Source organism: Phasianus colchicus, chromosome 1 (genome assembly GCF_987193195.1).
Source record: "Phasianus colchicus chromosome 1, bPhaCol1.hap1.1, whole genome shotgun sequence".
Taxonomy (NCBI): domain Eukaryota; kingdom Metazoa; phylum Chordata; class Aves; order Galliformes; family Phasianidae; genus Phasianus; species Phasianus colchicus.
The window spans coordinates 111,071,992-111,086,202 of NC_143436.1; the positions used below are offsets into that span (position 1 = coordinate 111,071,992).

Sequence of the window (14,211 nt, forward strand, 5' to 3'; positions counted from 1 at the left end):
TGTTCTGTACTTCTTCTGGGAGCACTGTTACTTCAGATTCGCCTTTATACCAAAAGGAATAACCAGATCCTTCAGGCTTTGAAATTCTTTTTATTTTAAAAAGCCTCTTAGAGGAGAGTTCAAATCATTTGAATAGCCCAGTACATATTCTCAACAGTTAGCAATTCTCAGGGTTGACTTCTCACATTTCATTATAAATATTGAAACTACTGCTGGTCTGTCAAAGGTATTTGAGTTCCAGTCCCACTGTCGGACTACAGCAGTTAAGGATTATGTTGTTATTATATTATATTATTAGATTTGTTACTGTGTGGAAGAATATTACACAGTGACAACCTACCTAACTTTATTTGTATTTTCTGTAGTTCCTCTTGAGATGGGAGTGTTTCTTAGAGAGCACCTGAACTACTGGTACAGCCTGAAAGCCTACTACCTTGCCAAAACAATGGCTGATGTTCCTTTTCAGGTATATGTGCTACTCTTCAATGAAATAAGAACCATTTTAAATTCATGGCAAGTCTATTTGCTGAGAAGATCAGTAACAGTATTTTATCTGAGTGATGGAGAAACTTTTCATGTGTGCCTTAGACTCAGGTTCAGATAAAAAGCACCTTGAAATAGTGTGCCCACAACTGACCTAGTATTGTTTTAATTAAAAAATTACCATTTTTGATTTTGTGTAAAGGGAAGTTGAAACAGGGTGTAAGTGTGCGGGATTTGTTGTCTAAAACACAAGTAATATGATAAATACTACAGTCTGTGGCAGATTAGTTCATTCTTCTCAGCTGAACACCATGCGTGTCATGTAATGTGCAGACTGAGAGCTATGGATTAACTAGGTCTCCCTATGTTTTTATCTTATTCAGAGTAAAAGTGAACATCAGGCTTCAATAGACTAACTACAAGTATATCTCCTTGCAGATCATGTTTCCTGTAGCTTATTGCAGCATCGTGTACTGGATGACTTCACAGCCATCTGATGCACTCCGATTTGTCCTCTTTGCAGCCTTGGGAACCATGACATCCCTGGTGGCACAGTCACTGGGCCTTCTCATAGGAGCAGCCTCTACATCTCTCCAGGTACCGATGGCATTTGGTGATTTCACAGGAATCCTGATATCTCCTAGCACTGACTGCTTGCTATGAATGTTGTTGTGTCCCCAAGACATTTGTTAAAAGAAGATAGGCAAAAAGTTCTCTTTGCCTGATATAGCTACTTGATGCTTCTTGCTACCAGATCTGAATGGGCTGTGCCTGCTTGAGCGGATTGTCTTTTGGTATTTATCCCTGGCTGAGGAGGACTGATGCATTTGTATGCATATACAGAATGGAGATTGGCTATGGAGATTAGCAGCTCAGGATGGCGTTCTTCCACACACATGCAAGAAGGTTGCAGGGAGAAGGGTAGAAAAAAGATTGACCAAACATTAAACTTCTGCAGAAGAAGGGCAGGAAGCAGCTGTTGGTGTGACTGCCAGGTTGGAAGCTAGCCATGTAACTCCATTCTGCTTTCTGGCAGGGAGATGGATGAAGCAATAATTCACAACAGAAATGTTCTGTGGTGCCTGTTTTAACACGTTATATTGATACTAATATGCACTGATAGTGTGAAGTTTTCTGAAGTGTGAATCTTGGTTTACTCTGTACCATCCCGCGGAAATTAGCAAAACTCTTTTCTACCTCTGTTCTTCTGCTTTCACCAGAGATACCTGTATGACCCTTTGCACTAGAGGAGATGTAGAGAGGAGAGGCTGGAGATAGACCAATATCTGTCTTCCTCACCAAAGCCATTCAATTGGAAATGATTTTTACCACTTTCATCAAATTTTAGAACCAGTTGAAACTGCTCTGTATGTGGGATTAATGAGGAGGGAGGGCTGTGTGTTTACTGGTCTGTCAAACCAACAGGGAGGAAGAGGGGACACTTACACTGAGTATCAAAGGAATCCTAGTGTACATCTTGCTCTGTAAATTTCATGGTGGGTTCAAGTCCTTCAAAGGATGGATCCTGAAGCAGCAATGTAGTCAAGTAGGAACAAGTTTTAGGAAGATGAGAAGACCCGTTTTCCTCTACTAAATGTTAACTTGCCTCTAAGGAACTTTGTCCAAAAAATTCAGCAATTGGCATTTGAAACTATTTAGTGAAGTAGCATGACTTGAATGGTAGAACTCTCCACTGCCTAAGAAAGTAGAATTTGACTGTCTGTTTGGTTTGGCACAAAATCCAGGATTTTTGTAAGAGAAGTGCTATTTGACAATCTGGCTTCCTAACTTGAAGTCTGGACATCAGATGAAAGAGCAAGTTAATTTTTAGTTTTTTCTCTGTCTGACAAGAATCTACCTATTCCTTCTCTTCCCAGGTTGCCACTTTTGTGGGTCCAGTTACTGCCATTCCAGTGCTTTTGTTTTCTGGGTTTTTTGTCAGCTTTGATACCATCCCAACATACCTCCAGTGGATGTCCTACATTTCCTATGTCAGGTACTGCTAGGGAGTCCATTAATTTCCCATTTTAGAAAAGCTACTTATTTGCCTTTGCATGATTGTTTGGTTGTTTTGGACACCAAGAAGTCTATGTTCAAAAGACATTCTTTTGAAGTATAGATATATATAGAGAGAGAGAATGTAAGTGAATGCCACATTACCTCACTTAATTTTATTTTGTGTTTACTGTGAAATAAACAGGAATATTTGGTATGGATCCTTGGCCACAAGTCTGTGTAAGTACTTGTGAAAGTACTCTGGATTGCACAGCATCCAAATCTCCTTGGAATTTATGATATAAAGGCAGCAAAATTGTTGAGAAATTGTTGTCAGCATTACATTTCAGAAGAAAATTATGTATAAATCATTGCTGTATCCTAGGTAGCCTTGTTGGACAAAAAATTGTTTTCTTTAAATTTTGCAGTAGCAAAGAGGCATAGGATTTTTTTCACCACTAATCTGAATTCTTTGCTCAAGACTTGATAGACATAGGCATATTGCATCCTATCTATGTCAGTCACGCTCTGCTTGAGACAGTTATCTTATGGTCTGATTGTCATCAGGAAACCTCTGGAGGCTGCCAGACTAGTCTGGACTAGGCGCCTAAATATTTATGGTTAAAATTAAATGGTGAATTCCCATGGTGATTATAAAAAGGTTTTCTTTGAAATCAGATGAAATGATTAGGAAGTAGATGTCGCAGAAGGAGCTAAAGTGCATCTTAATAAGAAGTCTTTTGACTATCATTTTGTATATGGCTTGTGTACGTGTAGGGCTCCTTTAGTATGAGGAAAAAGGTTTCTAGTGATACCCACTTTGCTCACTCCCTTCTCCCCACCATGCCCATACTGCAGTATTACTAAGAAAACTCAAACTGAATATCCTTTTATTTGTCTAATGAGGTCTTACACAAAGACCCATCACTGATAAAGAGACTGCACCCCCTGAATTAGTTAAGCTAGAATTCAAGATGAGGCCTTAAGTCATTGTCCAGCCTGCATAGGGTTTCCTGGAGCTGAAGGTCGCTATCATATGCATGGGAACTGTGATAACATATCTGCTCATAGAGTAAAATCTTAAGTGCACCTGGTTTCAGGAGAGACATGGGAGAACTGTGCAATATTAATTAGCGAAACTGCGGTGCATGGAAGGAAAGAGAAGAAATGTTCTAGACTGATAATAGTTTTAATATATTTCTGACTTCAGACCATTTTGACATTTTCCTTTTTGAGAAATCGCACCATGTAAAATACCTGTGGCATGTCATTTGCTTTATGGTAATAAGGATAGAATTTACCTTGGGACATACATCAGAATAGTATGGACTCCCCAGTGTTTCCATCCAAGCTCTTATAGAGAGTATATTTCAGTGGGAGTACTTCTAAACGGATCGTCAACATTTTACATTATGATCCACTCTTCTTTCCAGATACGGGTTCGAAGGAGTTATTCTCTCCATCTATGGACTGGATCGAGAAGATCTGCATTGTGACAAAGATGATACTTGCCATTTTCAAAAATCAGAGGCCATTCTGAGAGAACTGGATGTAGAAAATGCCAAACTTTACCTGGACTTCATTGTTCTCGGAATTTTCTTCTTCTCTCTGCGTCTAATTGCCTATTTTGTTCTCAGATACAAAATCCGAGCAGAGAGGTAGAGGAAAAACAACCAAAATGATGCAGTAGGAAGATCTTTAGACATACAGTAGAGGGCAGTTGACATTGTCTCACTGTGGCAGGCCCGTCTCCAGTGCCCAGCTAGATGCTGTTATGACCTAGCCCATAGAGAACCACACTGGGATAGAAGACATATAGTGTTACGTCAATCAGTCCAGTTGGGTTGGGTCATGTTTTCATTACACTTTCTAGCTTTAACTAGGAAGAAGAAATAGAAGGGAATTTTACAACACAGAATTTCAATACTGAGACAGTGTAACTGTAATTAAAAAAAAAAAAAACTGGTTGCAGGAAATTTCTTTCTGAAAACCAATTATGCGATAAGGTAATTCAAGTCCTGGTAGCCAGAATAGTATAATGTCATCTGTAGGTGACAAGATAATGAAATGCAAAATGAGAAATGCAAAGAAAATACGATTATCTCATCTTTTTAAATTGAAGAGTTTCATCTTTGTAGTTTTCTATGTATTATTTTGCAGTTATTTTCCATGCCATTACCCCTATTGGCCAATAGTCTGTAACTGTAATAATTAATAAGGAAGAGTCATCTTTTTGATATGGGTACTTTTTAAAAACAGAAAAAGTCTAAAATGATTCAAGTCATTATTTTTGTTTCTGTTTAAATGTAGAATTCTGGTGCTTTACTTGTCGAGCTGGTCTCATATCTGAAAATGGTCATGACAGGAGGACAGGACAGATTCTGAGTCTGTGCTAAGTCTGTGATCCATATTTGGAAGCAGCAGTAGATAGCACAGACATGTTCAAGCTACTGCTGAATGACTGAAAATATATTCTTTTGCAGTGTCTTTTAAATCCTAAAGATTTGTTATCTTGAAAATGCTGATACCGCTCCTTATCTGTTTGATCTACCTCCTGTGAATGAAAAGATCAAAGCGCTCCAAGGCTCAGTTTTTCTTAAATTATGAAAGCAGAATCTATCCCTAAAGTCTAAGAAATAGTCTGATGGAGTCCAAAACCTGTCTATAGTTCAGAGCTTGGAGTATTGTGTTAAACCACTTGTGACTGCCTTGTATGTCAGTGTTTGAAATACCTGTTAAAAATGACTTGCAGGAGTCTCCTCAGATTATGCAAAGGGCCATGTAACACTGCAAGCCAAGCAGTTTTGTTTGCATCCAAAAGTCTACATAAGTGAAATGAAAATTAACAGCAAATTGATCTAAACACCAATGAAACTATTGCAAGAGGCATGCATTTGTTTTGTATATCTCACCTTTGTAAACTTGCTGGGGAATTCTGACTCTAAGTTGTTATGAATTCTGTTACTGATTTTCATGGGTATGGATTGGCAACCCAAAATGATGGCATGGCACTCATGCCCATGTTGGACACCCTGGTGAAATTCTTTGTATTTCAAGTATCTTCTGCAGTTATTCTCCATTTACCTAATGTCATAGATATCTGAGCCAGACCTACACATTCTATAAATGCATTATTCCTAACAGAGTGCTGAAGTCTTGTAGACTGGAAGCAGCTCAGTGACAGCAAACCACTCAGGAGCTCAGTAATTCATAATGGTAGAGTAGATGAAGAGACAGACACCTTGTTCATCTGCTCATCATCAAATACAGTTCACAGACTATGTTTGAGGACTCCACATATCTTTACTAGTTAACTAAATAATGCCAGGATCTGATCTCTGGCCTTTAGGCTAGTTTGCACAATCTGCTATTTTGTTAACAACTGGGACTGCTAGGAACAATCTCTGCCCTATGCTAACTTCAAATGCTCTCCGAAAAAGCTTGTGTTGTGCTGGGCTACAACTCTGCCATTCATTTTTCAGTGAAGACAATTAGTTTTCCTTAACCATGCCCAGACTATCTTTAATTTACTGGTGCAGACACAGACTATGTATACCTATTAAAATCAGCATAATTGAGTTAAGCCAGTGTTCCAGAAGACTGAAGTCTTTTCACACATTTTAGGAATGGTAGCTGAATGTTCCCTGGAAGTAAGGTTGGCCTGTGAAAGCAAGGTTAATCTTTACTGTAGAAGAAAAAAAAATCCTTGTACAATCTGCATGGTTTTGTTGCTGTTTTTTTTTTTTTTTTTTTTTCCTTTTCTTAAAATATCCCTGAAGCCAGTAGAGCTTTTGTACAGCTCCACAGCGTTTCCAGGCGTGCTAACAAGAAGGTATATGTCTACTTGGCTGTTAGCTATGAGAAATTAAGAATTTTGGCTGCTCTAAATAATACTCAGAACCATGAACAGTTATGAAATAAGTCACAAGTGGAAATACCTTGGTACAACCTGCTTTGATTATCTTGACACTCTCAGAATATTTGTAAGTATTTCAGGCTGTTTGCAAACAGATAAAAAACAGGGTTTGCCTGATGACTGTTTTATTGCACACTGATGGTCTAGCTGTGGGGTAGTCAAGTATGAATGAATGACATCCACATCATTAAATCAGTTCAGGGTTTAAGCTTTGTGTTTACCAACGCCACTTACCAAACAGCACACTGAAGATCACCTGCAGTTTACCAAATGAAATAACCTTGCTGATAAAACTGATATTTCTACACTTAGATGAGGACAATGCTGTCTTCTCCTATCTAACCTAATTTAGTAATATGGGCACCTTGGACACTGTCTTGTCTTGTGTGCTTGTTCCTCTGTTGGTAGATTTTATCTTAGCTCTTTAGTCTGCAATATATCCTTCTGTACTGTAATGATATATTGTATGATGGTAGCCAAAAATGTGATCCTCTGTGGGTGTTCCTAAGAAAATAGACGCTCCAGAATATTTCTGTCACTGCTTTTATTAGCTGTGCTTTTTCCCAGCCATCTGCTGGCAGAATTTAGCTGAAAGTTACTATTTTGAGGAACACTTTCAGGCTGTAGTATCCCAATAAAGAAATAAATGAATTCTCTTGAAGCCAGTTCTACCCACAGATGAGATAATCATTCTTTCCTGCCTTGGTGCTAAAATTAACTAATGACATCCCTTGATGTTACTGTGGGACAGAAATATTTGAAGTGCATCCCAATTGTATGTTCGTAAGCTGCGAAGTCTTTTAACACAGATACTGTTTGGCCTTTCTATTGTTTTGCAGAAATAAGCTCTAACAGCCTAGGATAAAATGCATTCCTGTGTTAGTGAACTGAGCAAGCACTTTGCCAACCTCTGGGGGCTTCATGCTGAAAAAAAGATGAGGCCAGCAAGAAACTAAACATTTCAGAAAGTCTATTTTTATAACTATATACAAATAGCCATAAACATGTTGAAATCAATGCTATTATTACCATTCAGACCTGTTGCAATCCATTTAAAAATTGCACAAGGCACAAAGGTTTTTAAATGGTCTCTTGTAGACTAGACCTATGATTGCTGTTGTGATTACTAGAAATCTTTAGCATTCTGTTGGCTTCCTTGTTTCATTTTTATTTATTTTTATGTAATTTTGGTTACTATGTGCATCAGTTAAGACTTTATGCTTCAATTTTTTTTTCTTTTTCCTTTTTGTTTTGCTGAAACGTACATATAATCTGGAAGTTTTTAGGAGTAATTATTTTTTCTTTTATTTACAATGAAATAAATGATTTGGAAAATGGTTTCTACTCTCATAAGAAATTGAGAAAATGTCATCTTTATGGGTCAAAGGGAGTAATGGAAAAAATATCTGGTGCTGAATTCCTGTGCGATTCTTAACATTTGGAACCCCAAATATCTCTTTTCTTATTGATGGGGCGTATATATGCACATTAAAGAGAGAGATGATTATGTAATTGTGAGATAATGAGCACTTGAGTCTGAAAACTGGATGTATCAGATGGCAGCCATTTCAGTCTACTCTTTTGTGCCAGTGTCTGTGTTGACAAAAGAAATTAATGTTATGTTAAGCATTTATTTTTAAAACAAAGTGTGGTAGTGCACCCTGACGTGTAGCACCACTGCAGTGATTCTCACAGAAGGACATCCTATCTGTGCGATGTACTCAGCATTAGATGGATGCATTCTGCTCTAATGGGTTACTCCAAAGCTTTTTCCAAAAAAGTAATTATCTATGTTAATAACTCCTCATATCTGTATTGTTTCGTGAATCAAAGGAACGACTGATATCTCTAAAATAAAGTCCAGGCTTAAGTGCTTTGCTGTTTGAGGGCGTATTGCATGGGAAAAAACTGAGATGTTGACTGTGTGAACAGACTCAAAGACTGTAGCAAAAAGTCCATTTGCTTTAGGTTAGTTGCTGGGTGATTACAGTGATCTTGAATTAATCTTTTTGAACCAGAAAATATTTGGGGCAAAGGAGAGTTAAAATAGAGCATAGAGAGGAGTGTATGTTTTCCTATATATTTACTTTTAGTTTGGGTTTGCATAATAGCTTTTATTATCTGCATAATTTTGATAAGGAAAAACGATGTTTCTATTCTTTTCTTTCTGCACCAGAAATGCCAATCCAGGAGTGCTCTGCATACTAAAAATGCCAGTGTTTATTTGTTCTTTCCAAACTAAGAAGGAAGGGTTCTTAATTATTAGTTCTAAATTTTCAGCATTAGCTTTAAATGAAATGCAATTTCCTTCTTTTGTCTCCTGCCATGTGGCACTTATATTCAGGACCAGTACAAAAAGGGCAGAGGGAGGGACCTAAGGTGGGCAGCGATGTTTCCAGAGATCCTCAAAAAATGCATGTGAGAAGAGTGAAAATGACATTAGTAATTCTTTCTGCAGCCTCTGCCCCTTCTTCCACATCGCCTTTACTTACTGAGCTGTAGGTCCATCACACCTGATGGCTTGGTGGAGAAGAGGGGTGTTTGTGTTTGTCCTGCCTAATGGGAGACCTCCCCAGCACTGCAGAATGTCTTATCAGATACAGTGGATTTCACTCTGAGCTCTGTTAGAATTGTTCTTACCTTTAATATTCATGCAGGACAGCAAAATCCCTGCCAGAAGCAAGAATGTTAAAAAATTTCAGGGTTAGTTTTAGCACTATCTGACTTCAGACTCCCCCAGAGCAAGGTGACTTGGTGGGTAATTGATCTGGATTTCTGCAGAGGGCATCTCAATGGTAGCTGCAGAGATACAGTCCTAAAGGTTGTTCTTTTGTTCTTTTTCATTTGAGACCAAATGATCGTATTGTATCTGTGTTCCTACCAAACACCCCAAAAGGGTGTGATTGCTCAGGAGTTACTTTCTTTTAGTTCTGTATGGAAATCCATTAATAAGATACAACAATCACAAAGGCATTTTGAAAAACTGTTGGGAACAAGGAGTAGGCAGAAAATGACACTATGTCACATCCTTTGTAAGAGTTTATGACAGGCTGATCGTTGCTCAGCTCATGACACAGGTCTTACTGATGGTGCCACGCAGCACAAGTGAGTGCTTAAGTGCTGGGTGCCACCGACATTAAACATGGGCTTTGCTATTGGATAGAGGCAGTAGCATTTTCAGGGATCAGTTCCTACTGTCCTGTCCTAGAATCACAGAATGGTTTGAGTTGGAAGGGAGCTCAAAGCCTTCAACCCCTGCCATGGGCAGGGCTGCCCCCCACCAGCTCAGCTGCCCAGGGCCCCATCCAACCTGGCCTTGAGCCCCTCCAGGGATGGGGCACCACAGCTTCTCTGGGCAGCTGTGCCAGAGCCTCACCGCCCTCTGGGGAAAGAATTTCCTCCTGACATCTAATCTAAATCTCCCCTCTTTTAGTTTAAAACTGCTCCCCCTTGGCCTACTACCCATGTAAAAAAAAACCCTTTTCTCTCCTGTTTATAAGCTTCCTTTAAGTTTGTTATTATTTTGAAAACAATAGACCGTAACTTTATGTATTTGTCAGTTGTAGAAGCTTCCTCATGGAGATTTAGAATTCTATTGAGACTTATTACAAGAAATGTAAAACAAAGGATGATTAAGGAAAATACAGATCCTTTTGCAAAACGAATTCCCATAACTCAGCCTGCCAGCCTGCATTCTGGACATTGTTTATGCCTTCAATGTTCACCAAGATTTTGTTGATCCCTTTTTCTTCTGGAGGCTGCTGTACAGCTCAGGCCACCTGAACCAGTTGAGTGTGTCCTCCTTGCTAGATAATGGTTGTTGCCCACATGGGTGGTTACAGTGAGCTTCTGGAGTGTAGTGCAAAGTAGTTTGAGAAGGAGCACAGACATTTTAGATTTCTTTGGGCTACAGAATACCAAACAGTCTGGATCTAAGGGTGTGCTTCTTTCTTTCAAGAAGAAAAGAAAAATCTAAAATGGGTCTCTTTATGCAGATTATAAGGTGACTTGAGAATTTTTAACACTGATGTTGACATCTGTGATGTCTTTTTTTGGACCCTAGTTTAAATTATTTTAGTAACCCGTTTAGTGTTATACAGACTCCTTTATTTCACTTTAAGAAGCAGGTTTACTGCTTCTCAAAGTTGTTGAGCAACTCTGAAAAAGAATATGGAACAAATGCTCCTCATTTACAATAAAAGTGAATGAAATTTAAGGAAAAAGATCACGTGATATATCTAACAAGAAAACAAGTCCTACAGTGTAGCCAAACTCTTACCTGTATTGGTACAGATTTGTTAATTACTTTATCTGAGTCAGTTGACCTTATTGTGAGATACTGCCCTTGAATCTGTAATTGAATTATTTAATATTTGTTCTTTTGTTTTTAAAGCAAGAGTCAATGCAAGCATCGTTTTAAATCAGCGTGCTGAAGTGTGCATATTCTGTATATCGAATGTCATTGTTGTCTCTTGTTTCTGTAATGCATTTGCATTACTATGAATCAGTTTTATTATGCTTCTCTAGAGACTACTGCTGCCTGCACGCTGTGATATATTTGCACTGTTGTAGATATATATATATACATATATGTAATTATATCAACCATGTCTTTTTCAGGTTGCTTGTTACCTTTGTAGTTTACGCTTACTGGTACGGTGAACCTGAGTAAAAATGTGGGATGTGGGACATTCTGATGATATATTACAACAATAGAGAAATCTTTGTATATTTCTGTATACTTAATACCCGTAAGAGATTTGTATGTGCATTATTTTCCAAACTAGGGCTTTGTTTTCTGACAATAGAGAGCATTTATGATAATGTAACAAAAAAAAAAAATCAAATAAAGTGTTATTATTTTCAGACAGTTGCTTTTGTCCCTGTTCTCTCTCAAGGGGGAGTATGTGGCAGCTGTGTTGGTAGAGGTACATTCTCACGGATTGCATGAGGTTCTGGCAGTCAGCAAGGACAGCAAACTGCCTGGTTTGGATGTACATTGTGGTAGCTTCATGAAATTCCCAGAGCAGTTAGGTTATGGATACAAATAGAAAAATTCTTCAAAACAGAATTGCAGTCATCTTTGGCTCAGGGCAAAGATCTGTGCTGCCGAGGATCTGATAGTGGCAACAGCACTACGCAGGGAAGGGTGTAAGAACAGGGCAAAACATCAAGGTGTGCTTGGCTGACAAGTCAATAACTAGCTAAGTCTCTGGGAGTTTCTCTGTATTTTCTTGCCTTTGATGGATTTAACTTCCATGGACTTGTCTAATTCCTATTTGAACCACCTGCTCGTATTCATCACACTACCTTTTTCAGCACAGGTTCCCCATGCTCTTGCATCACAGGAGGCAGTGAATGATCACATGCAGATGTGGCACTGAGGGACATGGAGAGATGGGCTCATGGTTGGACTACATGGTCTCAGAGGTTTTTTCCAACCTTAATGATTCTGTGATTCCCTTTTTTCTTTCTGCTCAGTATTCAGGAATGTATAGATTTCCTCCTCCCGTATTCCAAGAGAAGGGAAAGCGTGTTTTATTCTGCCAGTCACACCTATCCCCTGTTTTACAAAGCACAGCTCTCCCTTGTTCTGCCACAATACACATACAGTGTTCTTCTGTGGCCTCCTATGCATTTCTGTCAAGTTGTACATCATGAAAGGTCTCTTTAGCTCCTTTAGAAAACCAGTATTTTTCTGCTCACATTTCTTCTGAAGATCTGCTTTGTCCAAGAAATGACATGCTTCCCAGCTCTATCACTTGAAACAGTGTCCCAGTGTAGAAACCATGAGACACTGGGAGTGCTGCTTCCTGTTGTGCTGAGAGAAAAACTCTTGGATAGGAAACTAGACCTGTTTCAAACCCCAAGAACAGCAGTGTCAGAAGATGGGTTGTGGTATAGATGTGTCTTACTTTGCCATACACTTTGTTGGCAGGGTGACTTTTCATGCTAAGTTGTCCTTGTGCCACCCATCCTGCCTGTCACAGCCTCAGAGTTAGCTATTTGTCACCACAGTTCAAGGATAATGGCCACAGCTTTCGCAAGCTGGTCAAGTGTCCAGTCCTAGACAGTGTGAGCCGTGATGCTTTAAAGGACAAACAGCCCATAGGATGCAATAGGATTGCATTTTTCATACTAAAGGCAAGACAGTTTTCTAATGATAATAGAGGTCATATTTTATGCTATGCAAGAAATGCTGGACTGAAGGATTTACAGCCCCCAATTAGATGCCTCCCCATGCCAAATCTCCATAGACCAGAAAAGAAGAACAGAACTCCTTTGTAGCCAGAGGGGCAACTTAAATTACTTTTAGTGTCTTATATTATAATTAATGCTATGAAATAAGCCAACTGTAAGCTTCTCATTAGCAACTGTGCAAAAATTAATGTTCCTCACACACGATTACTTTCCACTCTGTGCTCCAAATGGATTCATAAAACAAAGAACATTTGAAAACAACAGTTTATGCTGTATTTTCTTGTAGCTATCAATTTAAAATCTCCTTCATAGTGCAGTTTGAGAAACAGAAGAAGGTAGGAAAGCTGCTACAGTTAAGGATGACCCCTTTTTTAGCATGGAAGGATGCAAGTGCCCAGGTTGACAGTGAGCAGTTGTTACGCTGTCAGTTTTCAACACCGAGATCTGATCTGAAGAGAACCATAATAAAGGTTTTGGTTGGGAAATGTATATTGCAAGCTCCATTTATGTCAGAAAATGCTGTCAAGGGCAGCATTAGTCACATTAGTACTAATTGTGTCTTTCTTTTTTATTCCATAGCCTCATTTTTTCCTGCCCTTCTCTTCCTTTTTTTGTTGTCTTGCAGATTTTTTCAAGAATATCTGAGAGCTTTTTATGCAATGTTGTACAATTGCATTGCTAGCTGCTTACCATTGCAGTTTTGTGCCTGTCACTGATCTCTCCTAGAGATGAAAAATATTAAGAAAACATGAAAGTGAAACATCAAATTGTGACCCCTGCTCCTGGGCACTCCTCACTCACTCCCCCATATCCTTACAGTTAGATGTTAAACATACTTTGTAGCTTTACCAGAAGTCTTACCGGTGCTTTTTTTGCTTTCTCCTGAGGTACAATGACAAAGTTGCTTCAAAATCATTACAGAAAAAATAAAAGTTAAATGAAGCTTAGGATTTTTCTGCTTCTGTTTGTTGAAAGCTGCATGCTGCCATGACAGTGTCCCCTTGGATAAGGTCTAGTGCCAACCCTGAGAAAGGGCAGGAAGTGGGGAAATTCCCATTTTGTAGGAAGAAGGTGCACATGGATCAGGTTTTACTTCCCAGATTCAGCTTTTCAAAATGCAACAGACTCAAATCACCAGACTGATGATAGCTGCTTCAAACCACACCAGTCCACTCCCATGCGTGCGAGTGCTGCTTTAAGTGGACCAAACATTGTGCATTGCAACAGAAGTATCATAAGGCAAAGTCTATCTGTTTTCCAAATCGTCTTTTACCACTGAGCACGTTGTCAGTCTCCTCCTGCCATGGTGTACCTGGGGTAAATTGGGGCAGGGACCACACATGCTGTATCAGGGAATCAGAAGTAGCTCTTATGTTTTAGCTTCTGCTGTTTGAGAGCATCATTTCAAGCTTTCAGGTTCTTCTTTGAGACCAAGAGTCTTGAAATGTCTCCTAAACTCCAGAGCTGAAACTTTAGGCCAGTAGCTCATGGATATTTGTGACACAACTCTGTGGTTTAGCTGTTTTCTACAGGAATTTCAGCTTCTGTGCTCTTTTTCAGTTTGGTTCAGCACCTTGCCTGAAATCTTCCCTCTGAATGGGAGCTTTGCCAGAGCT

General features: G+C 39.0%; 1 protein-coding gene across 1 annotated transcript in view; it reads left to right on the forward strand.

The window, feature by feature from the left end:
- ABCG1 (ATP binding cassette subfamily G member 1) overlaps positions 1-11,253 on the forward strand; it is a 61,071-nt gene extending 49,818 nt beyond the window's left edge. Inside the window, exons 12-15 of the mRNA XM_031594661.2 lie at positions 366-466; positions 922-1,080; positions 2,361-2,479; positions 3,912-11,253. Coding sequence (XP_031450521.1) covers positions 366-466; positions 922-1,080; positions 2,361-2,479; positions 3,912-4,140 — 608 coding nt within the window. The 3' untranslated portion in view covers positions 4,141-11,253. The remainder of the gene's footprint in view (positions 1-365; positions 467-921; positions 1,081-2,360; positions 2,480-3,911) is intronic.
- Positions 11,254-14,211: the final 2,958 nt, after the last annotated feature.